At 41.1% G+C, this 27,962-nt stretch overlaps 2 protein-coding genes and 1 pseudogene across 7 annotated transcripts in view; 1 reads left to right on the top strand and 2 right to left on the bottom strand.

The window, feature by feature from the left end:
* Window positions 1-6,610, bottom strand: part of OLAH (oleoyl-ACP hydrolase) — a 21,788-nt gene extending 15,178 nt beyond the window's left edge. The window contains exons 1-3 of one of the 6 annotated variants that reach the window (XM_056336106.1): window positions 6,189-6,610; window positions 2,063-2,238; window positions 236-286 (exon numbers count right to left, since the gene is read on the bottom strand). The gene's annotated coding sequence lies outside the window, so the exon portion shown is untranslated. Of the gene's footprint in view, window positions 1-235; window positions 1,460-2,062; window positions 2,239-6,188 lie in introns of those variants that run through there. The other 5 variants (XM_056336108.1, XM_056336109.1, XM_056336112.1 and 2 more) reach the window with 5 other exon arrangements.
* CROT (carnitine O-octanoyltransferase) lies at window positions 5,946-27,962 on the top strand. Its single transcript, XM_056336103.1, has 17 exons — window positions 5,946-6,140; window positions 6,848-6,971; window positions 13,138-13,262; window positions 14,180-14,361; window positions 14,570-14,694; window positions 16,999-17,107; window positions 19,169-19,262; window positions 19,356-19,481; window positions 19,911-20,012; window positions 20,621-20,704; window positions 20,801-20,908; window positions 21,193-21,323; window positions 22,681-22,804; window positions 24,884-24,962; window positions 25,577-25,670; window positions 25,832-25,951; window positions 27,011-27,962. Exons 2-17 carry the CDS (start codon window positions 6,857-6,859, stop codon window positions 27,129-27,131), a joined length of 1,839 nt encoding a protein of 612 aa, XP_056192078.1. The 5' UTR covers window positions 5,946-6,140; window positions 6,848-6,856; the 3' UTR covers window positions 27,132-27,962.
* LOC130147241 (phosphatidylcholine translocator ABCB4-like) overlaps window positions 14,998-27,962 on the bottom strand; it is a 46,503-nt pseudogene continuing 33,538 nt past the window's right edge.

Here is a 27,962-nt window from a genome sequence, read left to right as displayed (position 1 = left end):
TGAAGGCAAGTACGGGGAGCAGAGAAACTGCACGGTTCAGAGAGTAACTTAAGACAAAGCTGTAACTGAGACGCACATTTGTTGTCGGCTTTGTCTGATCTTGCTGATGATGAGACAATCCTGCCCTTCCTAGCTTCTGGGAGTACACATTTCTACCCTAATCTTTTTGTCAACACTAGCAACTACATAGCTATGTAGGAGCACATTGTTTATCAAGCTGAAAACTAATACTTACCCTGTTTTCACTTACATCAGTCAGCTGATCCCATAGAGTGTCACCATCCTCCTGTCAATAAGGAGAGAGCTTTTCATGACCTTTTTGCAGGCTTTGACCCACTTCAGCCAGCTGGAAAGGTGCTTGCTGAGATTACATATACAGCCACAAGGTTTGGATGTAAAAGACACATATGTGCTAACCTAATGGAGTAATTTGCCTTTAAGAATTATTTTACAGCTCTTACTGAAACAAAAAACTTGCAGAGTCTGTCTTACTGGTTTGAAAGACACATTCAGCTGATCTAATTTTCTTACAGGAAAATATATGCCACACACAAGAAAGAATTACTGCATGAATAAATCATCTTCTTTGGCATACAATCAGATACATATGGATTTATTTGAAATCTAAGCATATCTGATTAGGGAAATGTCTTTCTTTTTCTTTTTTTACAGGGCAGTTCTAAAAAAATAAAATAATTTCTAGATTGTCTTTATCTTTTCCCTACTTCTTTCTGTTGATCTTATGCCTCAGATCTGACTTAGACCCTACCACAATAAAGAAAGGATACATAGGAGTTTCTCTGCATAATCAAGATTTTCCTGGATTTTCACAAGAAACAAGCTTTTTTTTTATTATCTAAAAATTTAAAGTTAGATATGTGATCTGATAAATTAATGGCAGTCAAAAACTGCTTTAGAGTGTTCACAGTCAAAAAAATGTTTCTTTGTTGAACTATTGGCAAAGAAATGGCTCAGTGTGAGAAAAAAAAAAACCACTGAATTTTGTTTTAAGAAAATATTCCCTGGGAAGTGCATATTCTTTTATTGTCTTCACTTTCAGAATAAGCTCAAAATAAAATTCTAGGTCTATAAAGAGCTGTATAAAAGATTAAAAAAGCAATCATTTAAACCACAGAATAGTTTAGGTTGAGAGGAACCTCTAGAGATCATATAGTCCAAGCTCTGCCTCGTTGAGTTTTGAGTATCTCCAAGGATGGAGACTCCACAGCCTCCCTAGGTAACCATGGTGTTCAACCACGCTCACGGTGAGGATAATTGTCTTTCTATCTAATCCCTTGTTCTGCCTTGCATCTGCAAGTCTTTTGTCTTTTTCCTGAGTACAGCCAAGAAGAGTCTGGCTCTATCTGTCCTCTTCATCCTCTTCCATTAGATAGGTGAAGACATTATTAAAATCCTCATTTAGCACTCTCCTCTTAAGATAAAACCATTTCTCTCAACCTTTCCTTGTACACCACCCACTCCAGTCACAATCACAGGGGGGCCTGCCAGACTCACTTCAGTGAGTACTTCACTTTTTCAACATCTTTCTAGTACTGCAGAATCCCAAATGGACACAGATGTGGTATAGTAAAAACATTTTGGATTATTTTTCAAGCACGCTTTTGAGACATAAGCTTTCAGGGCATGAAATAGTAGGTGGAGAAATATTAATTGAAAAGTACAATTGAAAACACAAGCAACAAGAGAACAGCTTTTGCACTGACCAGCCACTAGGACAAACACAGGAACAGACTCAACAGCTTCAGCCTACAGAGAACATAAAGCCAAAGGTAAAGAAACACAGTGCTTGCAGCACAGGGCTGTTTTGACATTTCCCAAATGAAAATATGTTCTATAGCGCACAGTCTAGAAATCTATGAAATTAGTCTTTGTGAACTGCAAGAGCCTGGTATGACCTGAGAGGCTTCTCAGGTAACCTAGGCACTTGTAAAGCTTATATACTAGCCACATGCCATTCATGCATACGTGGGTTAACTGCGTGCCTGCAGATTCTGGAAGCCAAGTAAAAAGCAACCCCATCCCCAGACAGATGTCTACTCACAGAATTCAGATTTAAGGTAGTCCATTCAGCAGCCCACCATTAAGCTCAGAAGTGGACTAGGGAGCCTGGGAGTCAAACGATCCATTTCACTGGTAGGTACGGAGTCTTCTATTAAAGCCACTGGGAACATGGAAGCCTTGACAAGTCAGGGCATCAACAACCTGGTAGCTGCCAACCTGTAATAACAGGCCCGGCAGGCTGTAGGACAGGTAAGCAATGTCATTCTCTGCTGATTTTATCTTCACAACAGAAATGCGTTTTGTACAGCCTATGGATACCAGCATGTCTCAGCGTCCTACACATTGTGATCCAGTTGGAATTTCTTAATTCTGCAGCTGTATCAGTACCTTACACATTACTACATCACACACATACTTGTTCACATTCATCATTCACAGTATCATTAATAAAAGTAAATAAAATGTATTTTCCAGGGTAAGTACTTCAGCTTTTTAGAAAACAAGGTCATGAAAAGAGGGGCCCAGTTAGACGGAAAGCACACCTGTAACATGTATTGTAATATTTATTACAGGTTTTTTAGGATTATGGACTTGTATCCCTAAAAGTTTTTCTACTCAGGAAAAAGCAACGATCTGATATTGCATTTAGGAGAGAGCAAAATTAATAAATGATGGGAAAAAAACTCTAGGAAACCACGTTTCAGTAGCTCCCAGGTTCAGGAAACTACTGGTCTTTGCTTATTGAAAAATAAAGACTAAGGTAATCTTGCATCATTATACCTAGACAATGTAAGGTAGCGCAGAAAAGTATGGAGTATACTCAACTTTTTTCTCCATTGATCATATTTTTCCCAGCAACATATCAGAGGCTAACACTCCAAAGAGGTTAATGTAATTGCTAACATCTAAAAGCTGCTGATGAAAAAAGAAATAATTTATATCTTTACCAACTGAAATTCTGTTCTCCAGAAAACTGTCTATCCATTCCTTTACTTAGACTTGAAAAAAATTAGGAAATCATAGAGAAAATTTGTTGAAGACTTGTAGCTCATGTGCTCACAGTATCACCAATGCAAAACTAATGAAATAAATATTAACGATACCCAACATGCATTCCCAGTTTTACCACCTGGACCTTCCAGGGTGTTGAAACTGCAAATATAAAGGACATGTGTATGCTTCAAAGGTGAATATGAAAAGGAACAACATAAGCTCCCCTACTTTCCTACTGTTTCTGCTGTCAGCCTAGTTCTGCTATGGCACAGCTACATAACCATTGCTCAGATTTTTGAGGAAATTGTCAAACCAAGAGAAAGAGCCATGACCAAGTCCACAAAGTCAAGCCGTGAAATGTAAGAAAGGCAGAACTGGAGATAAAGAAGGTAAAGACTACTGAGATGGGGCCAGGCAGCAGCTCAAGCATCAAGAGGCAGGACATCAATGTAGAAAAATAACATCTCAAGGGAAAAAACGAGGTGGAAGATTGCAACATTAGGCACCTGCCACAGGGAGCAGTGAAAGCTGACCCTTTTCCATCCGACTAGCAAAGACCCTTAAGGTGACTAATATACTAATATTAAATTTAGTAGGTCACTAATCCTGGCCATCTTTTCTGTGTGTTAACCACAAAGTAACTGCTTTACATATAACTGCACATAGCAAAAGGTGGCCCAGGGAAGGAGAGACAGTGAGAATGGAAAGCCATTTTGGCAGCAAAGATATATAGCAACAGAGAAACAACCAGAAGGTGCCACTGCTGCAGATGGAAAGGCAAGAAACAAAGCCCTGTTCGCATAAGCTGTGAATGATAATGCAGTATAAAAATGCTAACATTTTGTTCTGAGCATGGCAGGTTATGTCACAGAAAATATTTTAAAATTGGTGCCGAGGCCATGAAGAAAGTGAAGAAAGATGAGGTGATCCCTATTATGCCATATTCTGTCCTCAGTCTTCCTGCTCTAAAAATGTACAGATTTAGATAATAACATTTCTTTTTAGGAACAGCAGAAGAGTAGGATTAAGTAGGAATTCAGCAGAGGAACAGTTTATTTTTGCTTTCACAGCACCTATGCTAGGCGTGCTCCTACACAGGTACAATAAGGAAGAAAAACAAACTTCCTATTTCCATCTCTACAGTCTGAACAGGGTATTAGAATGTCTTGGTGTTATCTAAAATGTGTGGATGTTCATTTTTTTGCTAGGCCCCAACTTAGATATCATAGCAATTCCCATAGCTATAACTACAGACTTTAAACCAACATTTAAAAAACTTGCCATTTGTGATGCAGAATATGAAATAGTAGTCTTTCTTATTTCCACATTACCAATACTTCAGTGGCAAGAATAACTGAGAGATTGTAGGACTGCAAGTTTGATATTGTTTTCTATCACATGCTGACTTTGCTATGCTCATTCAAAGCTAGACTTACAGCTGTGAACCGAATCCTGAACTAAACTTAAATCCACTTAGACACAGCAACTATTACTACAAACCTCTTGTTAAACTGCCTTTTTTTTTTTTTTTAAGTATTGCATTATACCTTTATTCTTTTGCGCAGGCTACTAATTAGATTTTTAGATGAAGATGTAATTGTCCTTGATTTTAATCTCTGAGCTGCCTTTGGACCTACGTGGGAAGAAGGATTAAGCAAAGATTTAGTATTAAAAAAATATGTGTGATGGGAACCTTTCATGAAAGAGAGGGCCATAGGGATCTGGAGTCTCCTATCCCCACAAGGGAAGAGGGAGCCGTAGGAGGCTGCAGTCCTCATACGGTCTATAATAGCAAAGACATCTGGAGCCTCATAGGGATGGAAGTAATAGGGTCTGCAGGGTTTCTGTAGGTCCCAAGTCTCTGCCTGGAGGCAGTGGTGGCAGGCATCAGGCTATGTGCTCCAGCCCTGTCCAAACCTTCCACCTTGTGTGCAGACTCTTACAGGATGCAGATAAGCCATCAGGGCAGGAGAGGGAGGTGTGTGCCAGGTTATGTCACACCAAACTGCTTCTATTACTGCTTCAAGACCTATCTAAGCTGCCAGTCTTTCACCAGGAACTCCCCTAGGTCTGGGAGCTCTCCAGAGCGGTCAGGGCCCCCAGCCACAGCAGAAGAGGGGAAAGTCCCTGCCCATGGAGGGGAGCCGTACCTCTCCATCACGCATCACCCATGAATACAGGCAGGTGACAGAGACCCCTTCAGTGTGCCAAATGGCAGTACTGGCAGGTGTCTCTGGAAGTAGAAACCTCATAAACATGGCAAGTGGGACTGGGCAGGCCTCACATGTCTTTCCCAGTACAAGTGGTGCTTCACCACGTGGTGAAGCGTTTGCTCCAGGATGTGAGGACCACTGCACATCCCACTCCCTCTCACTGCTGGTGGTCTGTGCCTGCCCCCCCTCCTGCGGGGCTGCAGGTCACACCACTCAAGCCTCTCTCCCACACCCATTTTAACGGCTGGCAAAGAAACACACTGGTCTGGCCCAGACCTGTGCCACGGAAACGTCCTTGCAAGCTCCTGAGCTCTTCCCCACCCACAACGCAGTAGGGCCACTTGCCCCTGGGCCAAGAGCCCCTCCGGGCCAGCCGGGGGGCGCAGCGGGGCTCAGGCCCGCGGGGGATGCGGCCGGGGTTACAAGCACAGCCGCAAGGGGCACCAGCCGCGGAGCCTTTGCCCTCATCCCCGCGTCCTTTTACTCAGCCCCAGCACGGAGCCCGGGGGGCTGCGGGGCCACGTCCCGCTCCCGGCGCCACCGAGCCGCGGCCACTCCGGCCACCGCCTCCCCGCGGCCACCGCCTCCCCGCGGCCACCGCCTCCCCGCGGCCACCGCCTCCCCGCGGCCACCGCCTCCCCGCGGCCACCGCCTCCCCGCGGCCACCGCCTCCCCGCGGCCACCGCCTCCCCGCGGCCTCCCCGCCCCGCCCCGCCCGCCCGCCTGCCTTCCGGGCCCGCTTGGAAGTGGGGCAGAGGTGAGGCAGGCAGCGAGCGAGCGAGCGAGCCGGGCGAGTAAGCCGGCCGGGCAGCGAGCTGGGCGGGCGGCCGGCCGGGCAGGCGGGCAGTGAGCGAGCCGGCCGGGCAGGCGGGCAGAGCCGGCTGAGGCGGCGGCGGGCCCGTCCAGGCCGCGGTAAGCGGCGCTCCGTGGGGCGGGCGGTGACCGCCGCCGGTCTCTTACCTTAGGGGGTGCGCCTCGGTGGGGTAGAGGGTCGTACGGAGGTTTCGGCTCCGCCCGACTGTTTCCTCATCCCCGGCCTCCCGGGCCTCTCCGGGGCAGCTCCCCGGCGCGGGCCCTGCTCGGCCCCGTCCCGCCCCGGGCCGCCGTCCCGCCAGGGGGGAGCGCTGGGGCAGGGGGGGCACGGCTAGGGCTCGGGTGGCGGCCGCGCCCCTTCGTCGTTATTACGACGGTGGGAGCCTCGGTGAAAAAAAAAGTCTGTGGGGGGCGGCGAGCGGCGAGATGGCGGCTGCCGGCCGGTTTCCACCTTCCCCAGTTCGCCCCTGGTCGCAGTTGGTGGGTGTGCCAGCGCCGGCTGGCTTTCCCGGGAGAGAGCAACAGGCCCCGGGCTGGTTCATGGCAGCGCACCCCGAGGGAGCATCGGTGGCTGCCTGGTCACAGTTTCACCCTTGGGTGGGGTGGGGTGTGTGTGTACACACACACAGACAGACACACACACCCCTCCTGTGGCTTCAGGCCGGCAAGAAATCCTCGATCCCAGGGACCCTTCCCGGATGGGTGTCTTCTACCCTGTAAATGATGGGGGGCAGGGAGGGGGAGAAAACAGTGTGGGGAAATGTATCATCCAGCGTCGGCTTCATTAATTGACTGTTGTGCTGCAGATCTGCATCATGGAAAAGCAAATGCTTGAATCCACTGAGGAGCGAACGTTTCAATACCAAGATTCCCTGCCTTCCCTGCCAGTACCTCCTCTTGATGAATCTTTAAGTAAATACCTTAATGCAGGTAATGACTTAATATTGTTATAGTAGCATGGCATGTGCTGCTGTTGCCAGGCTCATCTGAGACATTCTTGAAGTGATTTGTAGAGACAGCTTGTATCAACCGGTGCAGTTGCATTGGAGGATCCAGACAAGTTTAGGGTGCAAAAGGTCTTTCTCAGGTTCAGTATGGGAAAATAAGTGCCCAGAGCAACCTGTGTAAAAGTTTCCATTTTATCCCTATTTGCCTTTCTTCAAGGGAATTGGGCATGTGGGAAGGTTAACTTTTGGGTTTAGGTTTTCTCCTTCCCTAAAGTTTTGCTTTTGCTTTGGGTTTGGGTTTTGGCTTTTTGTTGTGGGTTTTTTCGTGTTTTTTTTTTTTTTTCCCAGTTCTGTCTGGTCTAACAAAAGATGCTTCTCCATCTACAAAGTTTGTTTTGCATAGTAACTACTTTGCTTGTTTATGACTGTTTGACCAGAATCTTTGTAAAAAACAGTTACTTCAAACTTTTTCATACTTAAATATTCTTCTTTCTTGCCACTACTATTAACTATACAGCAGAAGGAAAAGGCTGTGGTGGGCGTTTTTTTGGATAATTCCTGCCTTGGAGTGTTGGCTGTCTAAAGAAGATCACATAAGAGAAAAATTTTGAAAACAACATCAGTGCATATGTGTCTAGCTTTGTTTATGAAGCACAGATGACTGGTTGGTTCTTTATTGTGATTATCAGGCTTTGATATATTGGGGATGACAAAGATATATTACCTAGTGTCTTGAGATAACTTTCCTATGATTCTTCAATAATTTTTAGAACTCTGAGACATTGATCTTTTTTTCTGGAACATCTGCTTTGTGTCTTGCCATTTTACCTGTAATACAGGAATACTAACAGAGTAAGACCTGGAGTTCTTTTCTTAGGAGCAACATACTACACCAAAACTTTCCTTTCCCAAAACAGAAATCCTTCAGTTCACTTGGAGTTCTCTTTTATTCTGCACATAGTGGAAATGGCCCAGCTGATTGTAATAGGTTTTCTTTGGTGTTCCTTACATCGTCGCTTTTTGATACAGAATGTTGAAATGGTGGTTTTAGAGAAAAAATATCGTGTGTATGACTGTCAGACGATGTTTTCTTTTTGTTGTAGTGCAGATGAACTAAAGTGGTGCTGCAGTAGTACTGAACCTGCAATAACAGAATTGCCCTTTAGAACTTAGTTTTGTAAACCCAGCTGGCTGTCCCAAGTTATGGAGTGATAAAATCTGACAGTGAATTTGTTTGCTTTTGTTTTCAGATTCTGATCTGTGTTTTCATAAATACCTTATCACATGTTCCCCTTTTTTTCCATGCAGAACTTAGTTCCTACTTACTGTTCCCTGTACATAAGTCATTCTATAGCTTTGATCCTTATTGTTGATCTCCTTCAGTCTCACTGGAGGTTGGAGGAAAGTTATTCTAGTACTGTTTGTTCTGCCAGTCTTCCCTTCTACAGATTGCTGAACGCCAGAATGTGCCGTACATGATTCTAGACAGCAGCTTGGTGATTTTCATGGCTTAAGTTTGTAATTTGCTTAGTCTGTGGCGGTGAGTGAAGGAAAGGAGGTGCCTTTGGAGAATATTTCAGAACCTCCAGATGACCCTTAGTAGATACTGTGACTCATTCTGGAAACTCATGTCTTTCATTGGTTGGAGGGTGACCCCAGGCACTTAACATAAGTCAGTGTGCCTGTTGTTAAACCACTTGTATGTTTAAAGCCAGTCAACTGGAAAAGCTGGACAAAGTATGTCTCAGAAGGTGCCTTAAATAAGGCTTTACGGTAGCTACCTCTGCTTTGGATTCAGAATGACTAATCTTGTTTTAAAGGTGGCCATATCCGTGCTATTTAGCCTTTCATCTCGTGCACCAGAGGTTGAGACTCAGAAGCTTGGACTCAACCTGAGAGTATGAAACCCCAAAGTTCCAGGTTTCCAGAGGGTTCCTTAACTATGCAACTGAAGGTCTTTCATGTGCTGCTTCTTGTTCGTGGATGGAGCTGATCTCCTATGCCGAAAGGAAGACAAGGTCTGTGGGGCTGGGGAAAGTGGCAAGACAGAAGTTCCCCTGAACAGTGAGAAAGGCACTGAGTTCTGCTCCTTCCTAACAGTGCTGCTTCTACATCTGATCAAATGGTTTTAGAATCATGCAGGCTGGGGAGGGTTCATCTAGACCAGATTCCTGCTCAAAGCTGGTCTAGCTACAGCAGATTGTTCAGGCCTTGCTTATTTGGGGTTTGTATATTTGCAAGAATGGAGATTCCACAGCCTCTCTGGACAACCTTTCTGGTGTTTGATCACCCTCATGATTGTGGAAGGGGGAACAAAAAATAAACCAACAAAAAAAAAAAAGAAAAAGAACCCCAACCTCTATATTTTCCTTGTCAGAAATTTCCTGTGCTCCAACCTGAGTCCATTTTCTCTTGTCCTATTTCTGTGCATCTCTCAGAGGAACTGTGCTTTGTCTTCGCTATGCCTTTCCGTTAAGTTGTTACGGAGTGCAGCAAGGTCTTCCCTTTGCATTCTCTTTTTAAGCTGAACAAACTCAGTTCTCAGCCTCATCTCATGTGTTCCAGTCCCCAAGCAGTCTTACTCACCCCTTTAACTGTTGGACTAGATGATCTTAAAGGTCTTTTCCAAACTAAAAGATTCTATGAATAGAGACCAGAAACCAGTAATCTTGCTTATTTTCTTTCTTGTATGCATGCGCATATTGCTCTGTAATGACTTTTTAACTTTAATAACAGAGGATAATTACTCTTTCTTACGATATTGTGTGGTAATAAAGTCACTTTCTGTGAAACCTAGAGTGTTGGACTACCCTCAGTCTTGGGGAGGCTTTCAACTCCAGGTTTCCTGGGTGAATACTGTAAGCTGCTAAATTAAATGGTGTAGGTGGATGGCTCTGTCAACATTTCTTTTTTCATGTGTGGTCACAACTGAAGGTGGTGCAATTCAGGCTGCATCTAGATAAGGTCTAGATATGTTAGGTACTGCCTGAATGTTCATAGCTGATCATATGTGCTGAAGGTGCAGGTGGAATGCTGGTACCTTTCCAATCGTGGTGGTGTTGCATGTGTGGCGTAAGTGGAATTTAGGGAGGTCCCAGTGCAATTTAAACACAAGCACTGTATGATAATACTTGTAAGTGGATATTCTGTGTTGCTGTCTAAGGGTGTCAGCATGCATTTAAAAATGCATTTGTAGGTATCATTTGGCCCTTACTCTCCATGTTTGTCCTATGAAGCAGGGAAAATATCACTGGAACTTGAATTATACTGTTGTGGAGTAGCAGGAGTAGGCCAGTGTGTAGCTGAAGATGGATCTTTATCTTGCACCTTAGGACAGGTAGTGCAAAATACTAAAATTGCTTTTATGATTAGGATAAAAATTGAGTTATTTTTGAAAAGGAGTGAGGAGGACTTACCCTTGGTGGAAGAGGATCAGCATAGGGAACACTTGAACAGATTGGATATTAAAAATTCCATGGGACCAGTTGGGATGAGTCCATGAGTGCTGAGGGGGCTGGCCTTTGTCATTGGGAAGCCACTTCTGATAATCTTTGAAAAGTTGTGGGGACTGGGGAAGGTTTCTGAGGTCTGGAAAAAAGCAAACGTCACTGCTGTCTTCAGGAAAGGCAAGAAAGAAGATTTGGGGAAACGCAGGACAATCAACCTCACCTTAATCCCTGGGAGTCCCCCGCAAATAGTTGTGGAAACCATTTCCCAGCATATGAAGGACAAGAAGATGGCTGGGAGTAGGCAGCATGGCTTTTTGAAAAGGAAATCATGCTTGACCAACCTGATACCATTTTATGATGAAGTGACTTGTCTCAGTGGATGAAGGGAGTGTAATGGATATTGTGTTGTTTATATTGACTTTAGCAAGGATTTTGGCAAATCAGAAGTGGTTGGTTGTGTTTTGGTGGTTTTTTTTTAAATTCATCATAGATGAATTGGTAAAGTATGGGCTAAGTCTTCAGTCCACCTGACTCTCTACTACCATCTCAGCTGCTGGACTCAAAGCTTTGTGATCAGCAGCACATATTCCAGATGTAGGCCAGTCTCTGATGGTATACCCTGGGAGTCCAGTATTGTTTAACATCTTCTTTAATGACCTGGATGATGGGACAGAATGCACGGTGAGTTTGCAAGTGGTACAAAGCTGGAAGGAGTGGCTGATAGACCAGATGGTTGTACTGCCATCAGCGGGAGCTTGACAGGCTGGAGGAATGGACTGACAGGAGCCTCACGGAGTTTAACAAAGGGAAATGCCAAGTCTTGCAACCAGGGAGGAACAACTCCCCACACCAGCACAAGCTGGGCCAAATGGTTGGAAAGCAGCTTTGCAGAAAAGCCCCTGGGGATCCTGGTGGACCTGAGTTGGACATGAGCCAGTAGTGTGCCCTTGCAGCAGGGCAGGCCAGCAGCCTTCAGGGTTCCATTAGAAGGAACATTGCCAGCAGACAGAGAGGTGGTCCTTCCACTCTATTCAGCGCTGGGGAGGCCACGTCTGGAGTACTGTGTCCATTTCTGGGCTCCCCAGTACAAGCAAGACATGGACATAACTGAAGTGAGCCCAGGGAAGGGTCATGAGAGTGATTAAGGGTTTGGATTATCTGACAGATGGGAAGAGGCTGAGAGAGCTGGGACTGCTCAACCTGGGGAGGAGAAGGCTTTAGGACCTTTAGGGGGATCTTTGCAACATGTGTCAGTACTTGATGGGGAGAAGTAAAGAAGACAGAGCCAGACGTCACAGTGGTATCCAATGACAGAACAAGAGGCGATGGGCACAAATAGAAATGCAAGACATTCCTTTTAAAAAGAAGATGACTGTTTTTATTGTGAGAGTGGTCAAGCACTGGAGCAGGTTGCTAACAGGAAGGTTGTAGAGTCTCTGTCCTTGGAGATACTCAAAGCCCCAGAATCCTCAGCAACCTGCTGTAGCTGACCCCACTGAGATGAGGTGTTGGACTAGATGTTCTCTAGATCTATGAAGAAGAAAAAAGTAGTGATTGCAGGCAAGCAGTCATAGTTGTAGGAAGACACAGATGTGAGGAAGTAGGATTTTGATTCTACAAGGATCAGTTAAGTATTTGAGACCTTGCCCAGCTGAAACTCCATTGTTACTCGCGAAGGATATATTAGAGGTGGTACAGATACACAATCAAATGTATCCTTCCTTGTTTCTTAACAGCTGTAAGTAAATCACAGGGCTAGCACGAGCAAGACAGACAAGGAATCAGCTGACAGTAGTGTCCAGCAGCCTTAAAAATGAGTCAGACTTCATTGTGTAGGCACTGAATCAGCAGAACCCTACCCCTCCCATTCTGTTTGTCACTGACTTCGCAATCTAAGTATAAAGATAACAGAAAATACATTATATGCAAGGTGAATGTAAGAAGACGAGATGTTGAGACTCAGAAGCTTGGACTCAACTATATGGACTCAACTATATGGAATCAGACATCAGCAGTGCCTGTTAATGACCACAGGTTTCATGGTAAAAAGGCTTTAAGGAAGTTTTTTAGATTAAAAGAATGACTACTTTTGCAAATGTTTACAAAGAACTTTGGCCTGTATGGTGCGTGATCTGAGAGAAATCCAGAAGTATTTTAAAATACAAAATTTGGGTAGTAGTAACTGCCATCAGTGTCATTCAAAGGTAATCGTAATGTGGGGACAGTGAATGGGAATTGATGGGCAAGGTGCTTGTAGATCACGAATAGACTTTTGAAGATAAAGGCAAGTAACTTAAGGTTGGTGCAGTAGGGTGGCAGACACATATGGCTCAATATATTAATTTAGAAAGTTCCTGTAAATGTAATTAATCAGTGAATTCTGTGGCAGCTGTTGCAGAACTCATAGTATTTCCAGCTGCAGTTTTAAATATATTGGATTTGGTTATCTGTTTCAGGTTTTCAGCAATTGCTTTCATTTCCTAACATCTACATTTATTTAAAAGTATGTATTTATGTTTTATTAGAACACGGTGATTAATTTATGGAATTTTAAAGGTGTGTTCCCTTCAAATACTTGTTTTAGAAAAATAAATTCTGAGTATTTTCATCTACTTCCTTGCCCATGGATATGTGCATCTCGGAATAAATCTCAGTATACAGCTGTGTTTAAAATAAAATAAAAACATTTCCTTTTTACAGTGAAGCCTTTTCTAAATCAACAAGAATATGAAAGAACCGAGGATATAGTTAAAAAATTTGAAAATGGGATTGGGAAAGAGTTGCATCGGAAATTACTGGAAAGAGCTAAAATGAGAAGGAACTGGGTACGTATTTAGATATGTAAGAAATCATAATTCAACTTACGGAAAGTTGGTTGTTCAGGATATAATTTAGAGAGTCATTTAGCTTTTTTTTTAAATCTTAGGATCTTCCTCGTATCTGCCATTTGGCCAATGGATACGAACACATTCACTTACATACATGTGGCTTGTTTGTTTTTTTTTCCAAAGCTGAGCGGTTAAGAAAGCTCACTAACTGAAATTTTGTTACCTACCAGCCTTGGAATGCTTTGTCTGTCAGTTTCTTCTTCTGTCACCTCTACCCACCTCCCTCGCCCCCCCCCCACCCCCCCACCCCCCCCCCCCCCCCCGAAAAAAAGAAAAAGAGTAAAAGACAAAGGAATTCAGAGTATGTTCTCTTTGTTTCCTGAAAAAAGCCATGTGGTAGCATTCTAAAGTTGTCTTTCAACAGAGAAAGGGATCCGAGTTGGGGTGTTACCAAGTGGAGCTCATGAGAACCTTGTAAACCTTAACGTGACACACTCTGGAGTGCAGATTTCCAGACGATGATAGAAAAAATACATTATAAATTGTCTGTCCCAGATCCTCTCTTAACACAAATCTCCTATCCTTCCATTCTTCATGGCGTAATCTGTCTGATATTAGCAGCCGCAGCTGACATCTGCAAGAGTTTAAGATCAATAATATCAGGGAAGAACTCTTCATAAAAATTCACTATTTAATAGTCTTAAGCAGTATTGAATTTTATTTTAGGCTTGAAAATAGAAGAGCTGTATATGTTAACCTCTGCAGTCAGTTTTGAACCATTATATAGGAACTACTATCCAAAATATTTTTTTTTAAAAAAAAAGTAAAAGCAGCAGACAGTTGAACAATCAAGTGATTGTTAAAGAATTAATGACTAAAACTTAATTCTGATGCTAAACATTTTTCATTTTCAGCTGGAGGACTGGTGGCTGAATGTGGCTTATCTTGATCTTCGCATATCAACGCAAATACACTGTAATATGGGAGGCCCCGGTCCCTATATTGAACACTTCTGGCCACCAAAAGAGGGCACTCAGATAGAAAGAGCATGTGTAAATATATGGCACACTCTGAAATACTGGGAACTGTTACGAGAGTAAGACTTTAAGTAATTATTTCTTAAGAATTAAATTAAGAAATCGAAGATTCTAAGTATTAATGATCTATGTGTACTTCAGTCACAAAAATATGTTTACGTTCATTGGCATGTGTTCTTTGCAGTGAAAGATGGTTTTGTCTTACCTTGATTTGCTTGCATAATTATCATCTGTCTTGTTTAATTTTGGTGTATTTGTTTACTACAGAGAGAAGGTGGCCATACAGAGATCTGGGAGTGCTGTTCTGGACATGAGCCAATTTCGAATGCTCTTCTGCACTTGCAGAATTCCTGGAGTTACCAGAGACTCGATTGGCAGTTATTTTAAAACTGGTAAACAAACACAAACTGGGGGTTAATACAAGCAAATGATTTTATATTAATGGGCTAATGGAGTGGTCATGTTAACCATAGGGTACTTGCTTCCTCAAGCACTAAATCGGGTACTCATTGTTGAGTACCTATGTAAGGAAGCAAAGAAGCTATCTACTTTACAAATGTCCTTTTTGGTCCAATATTTAGTCCTTACTAAACAAGATTTAAAAGAAAGCTGTGCTTCAAATTGTATGTTACCAGCCTGGTGCCTATATGAAGTGTGGCAGCATTAAAGATTAAAAAAAAGACAAATTCCATGTGTTAAAAACGAGGGTGAAGTCTGTGTATTGTAGGGACAGAATTTCACCGTCATTACTAATTGCATCTTCCACAGAATGCTTTTCTCAAGTGTGCTCCCATACGTTCTGCTGGAATAGTTCTTACTTATTTTCTGTCATTGTGCTGTTTCTTGGCTTGGTCAGCATCTTCTCTTTTCAGTCTTGAAAGTACTCCATAGTGCTTCTTGAAGCCATTCTTTTAAGCTTCCAATGGTTTTCTGGGGTACAGGATTGAGAGCTAGAGTGAAAACGTAGTGGTTTTATTCAGCCTCCACTAACAAATACTGTAGTATTAGTAATCAACTAACTGAAATCGTAACACCACTCTCACACACGTTCTGACGTGGCCAGAGTTGTTCAGCAGTGTCAGCCTAGATAATTGTGGGAGGTGTGAGTTCCTAAGACTCAGTAATTCAAGAAGAAGGAGGCATTGCCTTGCTCCATAGAAAATATGTAAGGATACGATGAGAAAATGCAAAGTTGAAGGCAAGCTTCAAGGGTTTTTTGTTGGTATTACAATTGAAGAGTCAGTTTAAATACCAAAACATAGAAGAAACATTCAAATGGTGGAAACTCAGTGTGCTGTTACGGTCACACTTAATAAACAAAGCTGTTACCACTTGAAATTGCGTTCAGATTGCAGAGTAGGGCACCTAAAATTTAACAGGTAATGTCAGCTTGTAGTCAGAGACCATGCTGAAAGCAAGGACAGCCTGATCAGTGGAACCTGAAGAGGTGTTTGGTTCAACCTGCAGCAGACACCTTAATGAGAACAGGTGAAGAGCTCATTAGTTGTTATTAAGTGTATTGGGTAGATCTCTACCAACTGTAGTGAGATTTCAGGCACTTAATTCTAGGTATGTTAATTTCCAGACTTGATTCAACCCTTTGCTTTAGACAGCTACAGTTAGGATGGTGCTACCTAAAGTAACTGAATTTGATGTCATCCCTTCTAATTTTTGTTATATTAGAAATTAATTTCATGATCTATGAAGATGAGGTTTACATGAAATGACAAATTCCTCACTTTAGAATGTCTTTCACCAGGTATGTATTGAATTGTATTACCTGTTTTAAAAAGTAGGACCCTAAAGATAGGTAAAAACCTTCAAGACTTCAGCGGATGCCGACTCAGTTACATACTTGTGGTAAAGCAGCATGCATTTCTTCTTTTTCCCAGGGTGGAACACTAGACTAGAAAACATGTAGCACCGTGGCTCAGTTTAAGAAAATGTAGCCACGTTTCTTGGGATTTTAACATCTGAGTTTTGTCAGAATCTTTTCCAACTTTATTTAATCTTATTTCCAGAAAGATGGATTCAGTAAGGCAATGCTATGCAAATGTACCTGGCCCAGTGTGGGCCAGCATCATCCACGTTTCTGTATAATGGCCACATTGGTGTGTCAGTGCTCCCTTTTTACAGATCTGCGTGCGCTGATCAGGTCTGATTGACATAGTAGTGCATCTCGCATCTTGAGCTCTGTGGGTGAAACTGGTTGCATAAACACTGACAACCGAAGGACTCAATTGTTTGCTAAGTGTCTTAGCAGCAGGCTTGCTGCATTATATTAATCCCTTTTACAAAACAAACCAACCAACCAAACTCATGCAAGAGAGAAATGTTACTAGATCAACTTTCAGCAATCAAGACTGATGATGGCAGAGGGTGATCCTGCCTACAAGGTACACAAATGACATTTGCTACTAGATAGTGACAATGACTTGAAGTAATTAGTAGCAGTGAAAGTTAGGTACTTCTGTGTATTTTCTCTCATGGTTTTAAAATTGTTTAGATTTGCAGTAAGATAATGCAATTCGACTTCTAAAGTTATTTTTGTTCTTATCTCCCGTTTTTAACTGTACGAAGTCTGCCTTATTTTGAACAAAAAAGTCTGTAGGACTTGCTGAGTGTTTTTCCTGTATCTGTCATTCACTCTATCCTCATGGTTGGATTTTCTTGGGTTTTTTTTTGTTTCATTTCAGAGACTGAAGGTGAATGCCCATCTCACTTAACAGTCCTGTGTCGAGGTCGAGTGTTTGCATTTGATGCTATACATGAAGGCAATATGGTGACTCCTCCAGAGATTTTCAGGTTTTCAAACCACCTTGTCTCAAATAATCTGTCCTATTTAAGCTACCTACCAGAGTCTGTTCTCTTTCCATCCCCTTCACCCCAAAGAATTAGGTGTGAGAGAAGCTACAGCTTCTCTTCTACCTGAGGGTTCAGATTTGAGTACATCAGGGGTCCTCAAGCTATGGCCAGCAGGCCAGATGCGGCCCCCCAGGGTCCTCAGTCCGGCCCCCGGTATTTACAGAACCCCCCTGCTGGGGGCTGGGGGGGGGAAACCAAGCAGCCGCAGATGACTGCCTGCCACTGCATCCGTGCGCCGGCCCCCTGGTTAAAATGTTTGAGGACCCCTGGAGTAAATTCTTGTGTAGTGGATGGCAGCTTCTTGGCATGAAGCACTGATGATCATGTACTGTTGTAATACACCCACAGAACGTCACGCAAAAGGGCTGAATGAAGATGTTTCAGTAGGTAGCATGATTCATGTGGGAAGTTTCTTGGCATGGAATTATTAAAATTACGTGTAACTCCATTCCTTTCAGGACCATCCCACATTGTTAATTGTCTCATTGCTACTTAATCATTAACACAGATGAAGCACCACTTGCATATTGATTCATATCTAGTACACTTGTGGTTAATTTTCTCAGTAGTAGAGGGGCTGGAATTCCCATTGGTATACACTGATTGACTGCCTGCTAACTACAGAGCAGTACTGCAGTATTTCACGTCTTGGCATCAGACCTGTGACAACCAGCCATGTTTGTGGCTTTTTTCATGTTCTTGAGGTGCTGCAAAGGAACAGAGAGAAAGAATTTGGTTCTTTTAATACTAAATTTCAGTACTAGTGAAACTGGCAATGTTTAAACCTTTTCTGTGCTGTGTCTCCTATCTCCCAGTAGCATGTGGAGGTGGTGGCTTTTCTAACTGTCAGTACAGTTGTGGGCACAGGGTTTCCTACTGTGTTAGTTGAACTCTGATGTCACGGACAGAGACAGTTTCAGCATAAGTCTCATGTGATTGCTTTGGGATCTATATGCATCTACTTATTAAAGAGGGGTTGTGCATTTCTTCTAGGAATAACTTACTGCATTTGTCAAAGTGTTGCTTATAGAGCGCGACAGAAATAGTATAACTAAAATAGGCAAAAGGTGAATGGCCAAATTCCTGAGGCAAGACAAAAACTAATTAGAGAATTATAACTTTTTCTTTTTAGAGTCTGGTACTTTAATACTTAAATACATATGTTGAAATATCTTCTAATTTCTGTAGCTGTACCTGTTAGATCAAGCAAGTAACAAAGAAATCAACACCTGGAATACAGACAAAAACCCTAGAACGTTCTATTGTCTATAGGAAGGGGAGATTGATTTTTGCTTGGTGGTTTGTTTTAATAACCTCATCATGGGTGTCTTATTTTTGTCAACTGTGTAACTAATGATCAGTAATGAAATTTAATGGGCAAGAGTGCCATAACAAAGGACAAGCCAGATTAAGTGCCTGCAATTTGTGGAGTTTCTTTAACTGAATTTCTTTAAAAAACTGAATCTGAAAACTAAAAATTAGCTCCCTGTTGATAGCTGTTCACGGGGAAAATGCAAGGAAAAGTTAGGAAAGTAAGTATTCTTGTGTAGTTCAGTTTCTACATTTAGGATGTGTTGTAGCTACTGTTCTTTGAATTTCATGGTCTGTCTTGAGTGTGATTTTTGCCTTTGTATCTGATTAGTTCCTATAAAAGCTGCAAAGCTGCAGTATTAGATATCTGCTGCTCAGGAAAGTTTGATCTGTACTGCTGAAGTCTTAGATCTAGTTTTAAATGAAGTGCATAACACTTCAGGACCATAATTGTTTACATCTGCTGAGCTGGTAGCTGCAATTTGAATTAACCATTAGTGACTGAAAACAGAGCAGGTCTTCAGCTGCCCTTTAAGTCTGAGGGAGCCGATTTCTGCTTCCTGAAAATTCACATTAGCTTGTGAATGTGGAACCAAAATTCCAGCATGGCAAAAAAAAGAGAGATAAAAAGGATGACTTTATCTTCTCTCGTGTTCTTTGTTAACTAAAGTTTTTGAAATCTTCTTAAAGGCAACTTACATATATACAGAAAAGATGCCATAGTGAACCAGATGGACCAGGACTGGCAGCCCTAACAAGCAATGAAAGGACAAAATGGGCAGAGGTGGGAATACTTTGATGGTTGCTTCCTGAGAAAAACATTGTGATCACTGGAAATACGTAATTTCACTTAGCATTGTCTTTTTATGCTTTCTAGTTACGTGAATATTTGGTTGATCTTGATCCAAAGAACTTTACTCTTCTGGAAAAAATTCAGAGAAGTTTGTTTGTGATCTGCCTTGATGATTCTAGTCCCCATGCAACTCCTGAGGACTACACTGAGGTAGCTAAGGATTTTTGATAATTCATATCTGGTCTTTATATAAAAATTTCTCCTGCACATATGCAGAAGTAGCACTTCGTGCTCTTTCAGAACAGAGAAAATGAAGCAGATAAATATGCAAATAATGCTGCTTGTTGATCCATAGGAATACTTAGTTTAAATTGTTAGGATATTGGAAATGGGGATGACTGAAATCTGTCTTCATAATCTTTTAGCCCCCTGTCCTTCAGGATTCTCAAAAATATAGTCATCAGCTTGTTATCACTGTAATTTAAAAGCTTGGGTGTATAATCATGTTTCATCTTCAACTAGGTGATGTCTTAGGACCTTAGGAAGGTCTCACCATCTTAATGTGGGCTTGGTTTAGCTGACAGGTTGGCAGTGTTCTTTGTGGATTTTAAAACCTACAGTGAGTAACTTTTGTTTTAGCTTATAAGGCTGGGGCTCATAGGTGATCCAACTGTACGCTGGGGAGATAAATCCTACAACAGCATCTTTTTTTCCAATGGAACCTGTGCCGCATTCTGCGATGTAAGTTGATTTTTTTTTTTCCCTGCTTAAAAACCTTTCAAGTATTTATTTACTAAGTTTTCCCTTTCAGAGTATTATCTTAAATGTTTAATGCTTTCCTCTTTAGTATACCCTTGTTTACCAGGCACCTTATCTGACAAGTTTCCAAAAGCAGTCTGCTTTTGCAGTGTTTGATGTTACATCATACTTGAAATAAGAACATGAGATTTGAAATCATAATCTTATTTCTAAAATGATGAGGGAGTTCAAAGACAAAAAGTACATTGCGCAAGAAGGCTTAAAATTAACTCTTTGTATGATGTAGCTGTTTGAACAGCTGTTTTTTAAACTCGCGTTTTTTTGAAACTCATTATTAAATGGCCAGAAGGGCCTACATCCTGCCTAAAATATGCTTTTCCACAGCAGTGGTGTACTGTGCCTCCTCACCTGGCTGCAGAACAGTGGGTGCACTCACATAGTTCTGTATGTATTATAGAACTAGAAAAACAAGTCCAACACTGTGCAGTAAAGTTGTTGGTCTGCAGGAAAAAGAGTGGGGTAGGGAAAAAGAAATTTTATCCTCTTGTAGTTGTGCAAATAATGTGATACCTTGTCTTATATGATTCTAGCATTCTCCTTTTGATGCCATGGCTTTAATTACTATGTTATCTTATGCCGAAAAGACGATTATGGAAAACGAGGGAAAATGGAAGGTACCTATCCTTTTAACTAATAACGTTGAAAGTTAATGTGTCTTTTCTTATGAATAATACTTTTTCTTTTCTTTCTTTCTGTCTGCATCCTCCCAGGGATCAGATAAAGTGAGGGATATTCCATGGCCAGAGGAACTTGTATTCACAGTGGATCAAAAGATTATAAATGAAATTGAATGTACTAAAGAATTTTATTACAAAAAGGTGGATTTTATTTCTACTTTTCTTAATTGTCATAGGGGTTTTGGGGGTTGGGATTTTTTTTGTTTGTTTTGTGGTTTTTTTCCTTCATTTTATTTTTATGGTTTTGACTGGGTTTTCTCCCTTCTGGAGAACAGGGATGAATACGATATGCTAAATTGATGAATCAGGGGACTTAATGCCATGGTTAAATTTGTTACATTGTTGGTTTATGTTGAGTGTGTTTTATCTGAAGTGGACCAAGTTGTGATATTTTGACTTCTATGGCTTTTCCTCTGGTATGATAGGTATCTGACTTGCAGCTGGCGAGTTACGCCTTCACATCCTTCGGCAAAGCATTGATTAGAAAGAAGAAACTTCATCCTGATACATTTGTGCAGCTTGCCCTTCAGCTTGCTTATTACAAATGCCATGGACGGTAAGAAAATCTCATTACTCAGAATAGGAGTAAAAACCTAATTTCTTGAGTAAAGGGGTGGATCTGGAGATACTGGCATTGCAAGGCCACTGCATTGTATGTAATTTGCTGTGGTGCTATAAGGATGAAGAAGTAAGTTTTTTTTTTAAAGTAGGAGTTGCATAGGGCCTTATTTTGCACCATTGAAATTCACAGGGTTTGTGCTCTTGGCTTCCGGAAGGATTGTGTCCTTGTGCCCATATAGGGATCACGTGTGTACATATTGTGGAAGGGGGAGGGCAGAAGACAGTCCATGAAAATGTGGATTTGGGCTCTACTGAAGTAAATACCCAGTGTTTGCCCAAATGTGCAATGGGTCAGGGTTCTTTGATGTCAGATAGTTGCTTAGATGGAGAAGGAAGTTTTAGCTGTAGCAACTGACAGCCGTCAGTAAAACAGTGAGTCTTCTGAGCCTGTGAAAAGCCTTCCAAACCTCAGTGTCTCACTTTCTATAGCAACAATAGATGTTAGGGTTTGGGCAGAATAATATAGATAGTGACCCCCCCAAAATGCCTGGCTCTACGTTTTTTGTGTGTGTCGTTTTATTTTGTATGGTTGGTAAAAGGCAGCATTCTTCCTCATACTGGCATTTCTCTTTGCTGGCCCACTCTGATTATGGCTTGTGTAAGTCATTACTGACCTGGCAAGTATTGCTTGCTTCAGAAAAATGAGGGTTTCATCCTGTGTTAGTCACTGGAGATGCATGTCTCATCATAAGAAAGGTCAGTAGCTCTCAGTTTGAACACTGGAATAAATAAATTGTCTGACTAAAGTAGCCTGTTAGGTCTGACAGAGCACACAAGTATTTTTTATATAAGATGTATATTAAGTGGTAGGCTGTCATAGGGCTGCAGGTGCTTCAGGTAAAAGCTGGACGGGTGTCAGTGTGCAGCAGAGAAGGATTTGAGCCTTTTCCTTATGCATTGGGACACACCGCTTGTTTCAAGCGAATCTCAGTTTTTGAGATTTTGGGCAGTGTGGATGGTTTCTTTAGTAGAAATGTGTAGTGTAACTGAAGCTTGCATAATTTCAGCTTATTTATGCTAGAGGCTGGTAGGTCTGTAGTCTGCACAAAACAGCCACGACAACCCAGTCTTCTCAAGTTATGATTATAGCAGTGCCACTTTTTCAGTCTGTCTCATGAATGCTTGTAGAGTTCCTTTGTGACTCTTTCTCAGACACACTATTTAAAGAAAATTAGTGGCTTACTGATACTTGTAACTGAGCTAGATGTGTAAGATATTTGGCAGGACTTTCTTGAGAGAGCAAATAGTTTTGTTAAGTTAATGAGATACTCTTTCCTAATTTTTCTTCTTAGCCCTGGCTGCTGTTACGAAACTGCCATGACCAGGCGTTTCTATCATGGCCGCACAGAGACCATAAGACCATGTACTGTGGAAGCAGTGGAATGGTGCAAGTCCATGCTGGATATTTCTGACAATGTAAATACTGAAATCCTACTTTAATCATGGGTTTAGAAGGCCTGTCATTTGAACCGCTTAAAACTCATTTTTCTATTGTCTCATTAATGGGAGTTGGCCTGTTTCCAGTGAGACAGATTTTGAATGTTGGGTTGCTTGAAGTCTGGCTCTGGTCACTGTGACTGAGGTGAGCTGTCACGTGTGAACTTGTTTGGTTTTCTATCCTATTTATCTTTTGGTTTCAAGAATGTGAGTGTCTTCAGTTACATTCACGCTGATTTCCACCCCCTCCCCACCCCCCCAAAAAAAAAAAAAAAAGTAACTGGCTTGGAACAAACATATTCTGCTGTGCTGTGGAGTGATTCTGTTGTTTACATTTTTAATTGAAATCAGGAAATGTTAAACTAATCATTGAGTCTGAGAGCAAGATTGAAATTCGTTTGTGTCCTAGTGACCACAGGGATGTATTCCAGAGTTTGTCTCTGAATAGCTGAACTGGTGACCTCTTTTTTTTCCCAGCAACTACTCTCTGGTGCTTGGCTGGCAAAGCATGTCATGCCTTTGTTGCCAAATGAGAGCTGTACTAAAGCTCTTCCTGTTGTCCTCACTGCACAGTTCTCAGACCCTGATAAATGAAGCAAGGAGAAGTTTTTTGAGACAAAGGGCTATGTATCTTTAGGAAATTCAAAGGTTCTGTATTATTAATGCATCTGACAAACATACAGAAATATGGGTATTGGGAAGTATGTGTGATTTGGTAATTACAGTCTTCAAGAGCATATCTTCATAGTCTTCACTGGTTTCTTCTGCCCTGTGCTGCGCCTTTAAAACTCAGTTTTCTGGCCATTATATAAATCTGCTTTCCTACTGCGAATATGGATTCCTGTTATTTCCCTACTCTATTGGTATCTTCTAACCAATTGTCAGCCTCCTATGGGTAATACACATAGAGGCTTGTTACTTCCAACACTAAATAGCATCTCCAACTATCTTCCCATTGCTGGGGGGGGAGTTTATGATGAGTTCTTAAGGCTTAAAAAAGCATTGAATCTGTTCAATAGTACTGAAATTACTGAAATAAGATGCTTAAAACTTTACTTTTAAGGTACTACAAAATACGTAAAGTAGGTACTTTAAAAAAATAAAAACCTTTTGTCTCAACTTTTCTTTTGCCTCTTGTGAGCTTAGTAGCTTGATTTTTATCCAAATTGAGTGGCTGCTGTCCTTGTTTCACATTCTTTGCTCCAACCTCTCATGTAATGAATAAAAAAGCTAAAGGGTCCTTCTTAAGTAGTTAAAGAGCTAGTAAGATCTGAGGTCTTAGAAGTCAAGATCTTGGCCATCTAGAGATATATTTCTAGGCCTCCTTTACTAGAACATGTATTTGTATTCTGTTCTGTCTGGTTTTAATATGTAAGTTCCAATATAAAATCGAAAAAACCCCATTAATGTTGGTCAGAACTTCTGTCATGGAAGTAATATTTCAATCAGCAGAGGAAAATTTGGGAATGCTGTTGGCATCTGTATGTTTTAATTAGGGTCTCTTTTTGTTTCCTGTTTTTTCATCACAGATTTTTTTTTTAATCTTTTTATTTTTCTTGCCATGAAAAGTGATAGAACAGAATATTTCAGTTGGAAGGGACCTACAAGGATGATCTAGTCCAACTGCCTGCCTAATTCAGGGCATGGTGATCGTGTAAATGCAACCGCATCTACTAAAAGCTAGTGTGCTTCTAAACGGTGGTATTGTAGGAAGTTTCTGGGTTTGATTACTCTAGTTCACAGTGGTTGCTTTCTATTGTTACGGCTTGTTTGGGAAAGAGCATGAGGTTTAGAATCTTGTTGAGTGCAATAGTGATTCAAGTAACAGAGCAGAGATACAGGAAAAAAATGAGCAAGTTCTCTTGAAAAAGAAATTTGGATTTGGGAGAGAGTTTGAAATGTACCTTTCAAGTTCCTCCATTTTCTTCTGTCTAAAATTGCTAGACACTGTGAGGGGGAGAAACTTGTTGATCTGTGATTCCTGATGTGTTACTCATCTAAATTGTTTTTTCTTTTTCTTTTTTGTTTTTTTAATCCTGTCTCCACTACTTTACACAGACCTACCAACGACTACAGCTGATGCATAAGGCATTTGCAAAGCATGATAAAATGAGGAAAGACTGTGAGAATGGAAAAGGTACTGAGACCATATATTTTTGTTTTTTCTTGTGGGTGAAAAGGGAATGTTGCTGTATGCTAATACATCTTCTCTGTCTCCTTGTCTTCAGCCTGAGTAAAAACTACCCCTTTAACATTTTATACTTTAATTTCAGGGAAAGGAACTAAAACCTAGTCCTTGTACCCTTCCTTGTGCCCCAAAGACATGTTCACTTTGAATATTAAATCACTTTTTCTGCCCAGCTGGTGAGTTATCTGGGCAGGTGTGGCCCTGAAAGCTTTTTCACTTTGTCCGTGAAATTGCTAGTGGGCCGCTGTCACTGTGTGGAACTCTTCCTCCTTGGCTGAAATGGAAGTTTTCTTGTTTTTTGTTTTCCACAGGAACTGCACTGGGTTTATATTAGTTCATTTGCATTTGGGCTCAGTGTTGCAAGCTGAAAGTAATGAAGGCCTTTTAGATCAAATATTTGGGAAATATTTTAGTATGCTACGCTGTGAATCTTGGTTTTTAGTAGACTCAGTCATTTACCTGTCCTTCAGCTGCTATTTGAGCTTCCTGATATCCAGACCAGAAGCAGCAGAAAAACAGGAAATGCTGCTGTTAATGATGCGGTATTTGCATTTATTTGACAGGCTTTGATCGTCACCTTCTGGGTCTCCTACTCATAGCACAGGAGCAAGGACTGCCAGTGCCAGAACTTTATGTGGATAATGCCTTCACAGCTAGGTAATTTGTATTCTTGGTATCCCTTGATACTGAGGTCTTTGTTATATTGGCTTTACGCATGCTGGTTTCTTGATCTCTAAGATGAAATAATTTTTTTTGTAAAACTCACTTTGTTTTAAATGATCTTTAAAAATGCTGCTTTTATTTTATTTTTTTTACAGCGGAGGAGGTGGGAATTTTGTTCTTTCAACTAGTCTGACTGGCTACACAAGGTTTAGTGGAGCTGCACTCCCTATGGTACATCATGGCTATGGCTTTTTTTATGCAATCAGAGATGACAGGTAAGGATATAATCTCATTTGGGGCATGGTTCTGAGTCTGTCACAAAGGGAAAGGCAGCTAACAGCTAGAATGAGGGAAGAAGTGTCAGAAGAGGTTGAGAAGTGACGTGCATAAAAATAGAGGCATTAAAATTCTGGGAAAGCGTGTGTGGGAGGAAGGAGGAACAGTGGAGGTGAAGTAAGCACCAAAATACTGACAATATAGGCAGAAAGAAAAGAGTGGGGAAGGTGAAAGAAAGGAGGAACAGAAAAAGTTAACTTACTTTAAAATCAGCTTTCATTTTGGAGATCATTAAATGTAACATGTAAAGGTTTTTTTAAAAAAGTAGCACTTGGTTGAGATAGACTAGGTAGAGTAGAGGTGAGCAAACTGTCCATCTCACACATCTCTTGACCCCAACCAGCCCTCTTTCAGTAATAAGGAGAAGCTAAAACATTTGGCTTCAGTTCTCGTAAAATGGTAAGATTTTAAAAGATCCAACTTCAGCTTATTTGTCTTATGGACAACAATTATTGCTTCTTTATCTAATCTAATAAACTACTTTAATTATACTGTGTTGAGATAACTTGCCATTTTGTGATTTAGGTGTAATTCAGATGACTTCTTCCTAAAGCTAAATATGGATTGTGTGCAGATTTGATTCTGTTTGAGAATACAAATCATTTCTACCTGGATCTATGGCCCCATAAAGAGAACTAAATAAAGATTTACTTTTTATTGGGTAAATACAAAGAAAGTACTTTAAATCTTAAACTAGTTGCAGAGAAGAAATGTAACTTACAGTTTTACCAAATATAAGCAGAAAAGTTATGTCACTGTGTATGTAGAAATGGGTATTTAAATCAAAGTATCTAGTTTCAAAATCTGTCAACATTATTGCTTACTGAAGAAGGCACTAGGGATCTGAGTCCTTTTTGAATGTTGAGAAAGTATGTTTATGTGACAATTTTTGCTTCCAAATTTATGTTAACATTTCATATTTTGGGGCAATTTGTGTGACTTTTATCCTAGACCATGACAAGTAAGAGTGGTAACTTCATTGTTTTCTGTACTGACAGGATCGTTGCTACCTGTTCTTCTTGGAAATCATGTCCAGAGACAGATGCAGAAGTGCTCTGTAGAACTGTGTTCCAGTGTTTTCAGGACATGCTACAATTAACAGTTGCAGCTCAGCTGTAAGGTTGATAATGATGTAAAAGCGTTTGCAAACTCACAAGTTATACGTAGTACTTATAAACAAAATGCTACTCAAGAGTACTGTTTATATTCAAGTTTAAGACATTTAATGATCTATGTGAAGTCTGCCTGTTTTTACGGGATTTACTGTGGTAACAGTACCCATTTAAGAGTAATGTAGCCATTTGCAACAACAATGCAAGCAGTAGTACCTTATCTATGTAGAACTATGCAATATTAAAATATGCCTCAACAATGCAAATGTACTTGAGAGATGGGATGTTGGAAGTGGAGAGTTTGTGGGAGACTTGTATTTATGATTTTAGTAACACGTAGAATACTTTGTAGTCTACTGATACTGTTTATGCCAGTGGAGCACTTAATTGTGTACTTAAGAGTAACCATACTATCCTCTTAGGTGATTATGCTTCCTATTCGTAGTGGGTTTTGAAATAGAAGGGCTGCCTCCGTCAGGCTATATGTTATTTTATAAGTTATCTTTCATTTTTGCTGTTGGGATTATACCAAATAAATGTTGTATCCATGAATGGGGATGTTCCCACTACATTTGTAGTAGAAGAGCCCTATAATCTGAAGTATTTTGAAAAAGGAGCTCTCAATAATAAAAACAGAAAGCAGCATATGAGTTCCAGATTCCTCAGAGTTTTCATCTTCTAGTGATCTGTGAACATCTGCTGCTTTAGAGTAATAATACAGAATAAAAATAAGCACTGAATGCAGTTTGATATGATCCTCAGGATTTTAAGACTTGATTCCTCTGTTTGAGCAGCTTTGTATTTTCCTGTCATAGAAATAAAATTATTCTAAAAATCA

Source organism: Falco biarmicus, chromosome 4 (assembly GCF_023638135.1).
Source record: "Falco biarmicus isolate bFalBia1 chromosome 4, bFalBia1.pri, whole genome shotgun sequence".
Classification (NCBI taxonomy): Eukaryota; Metazoa; Chordata; class Aves; order Falconiformes; family Falconidae; genus Falco; species Falco biarmicus.
This window is presented reverse-complemented; position numbering and strand designations above follow the sequence as displayed.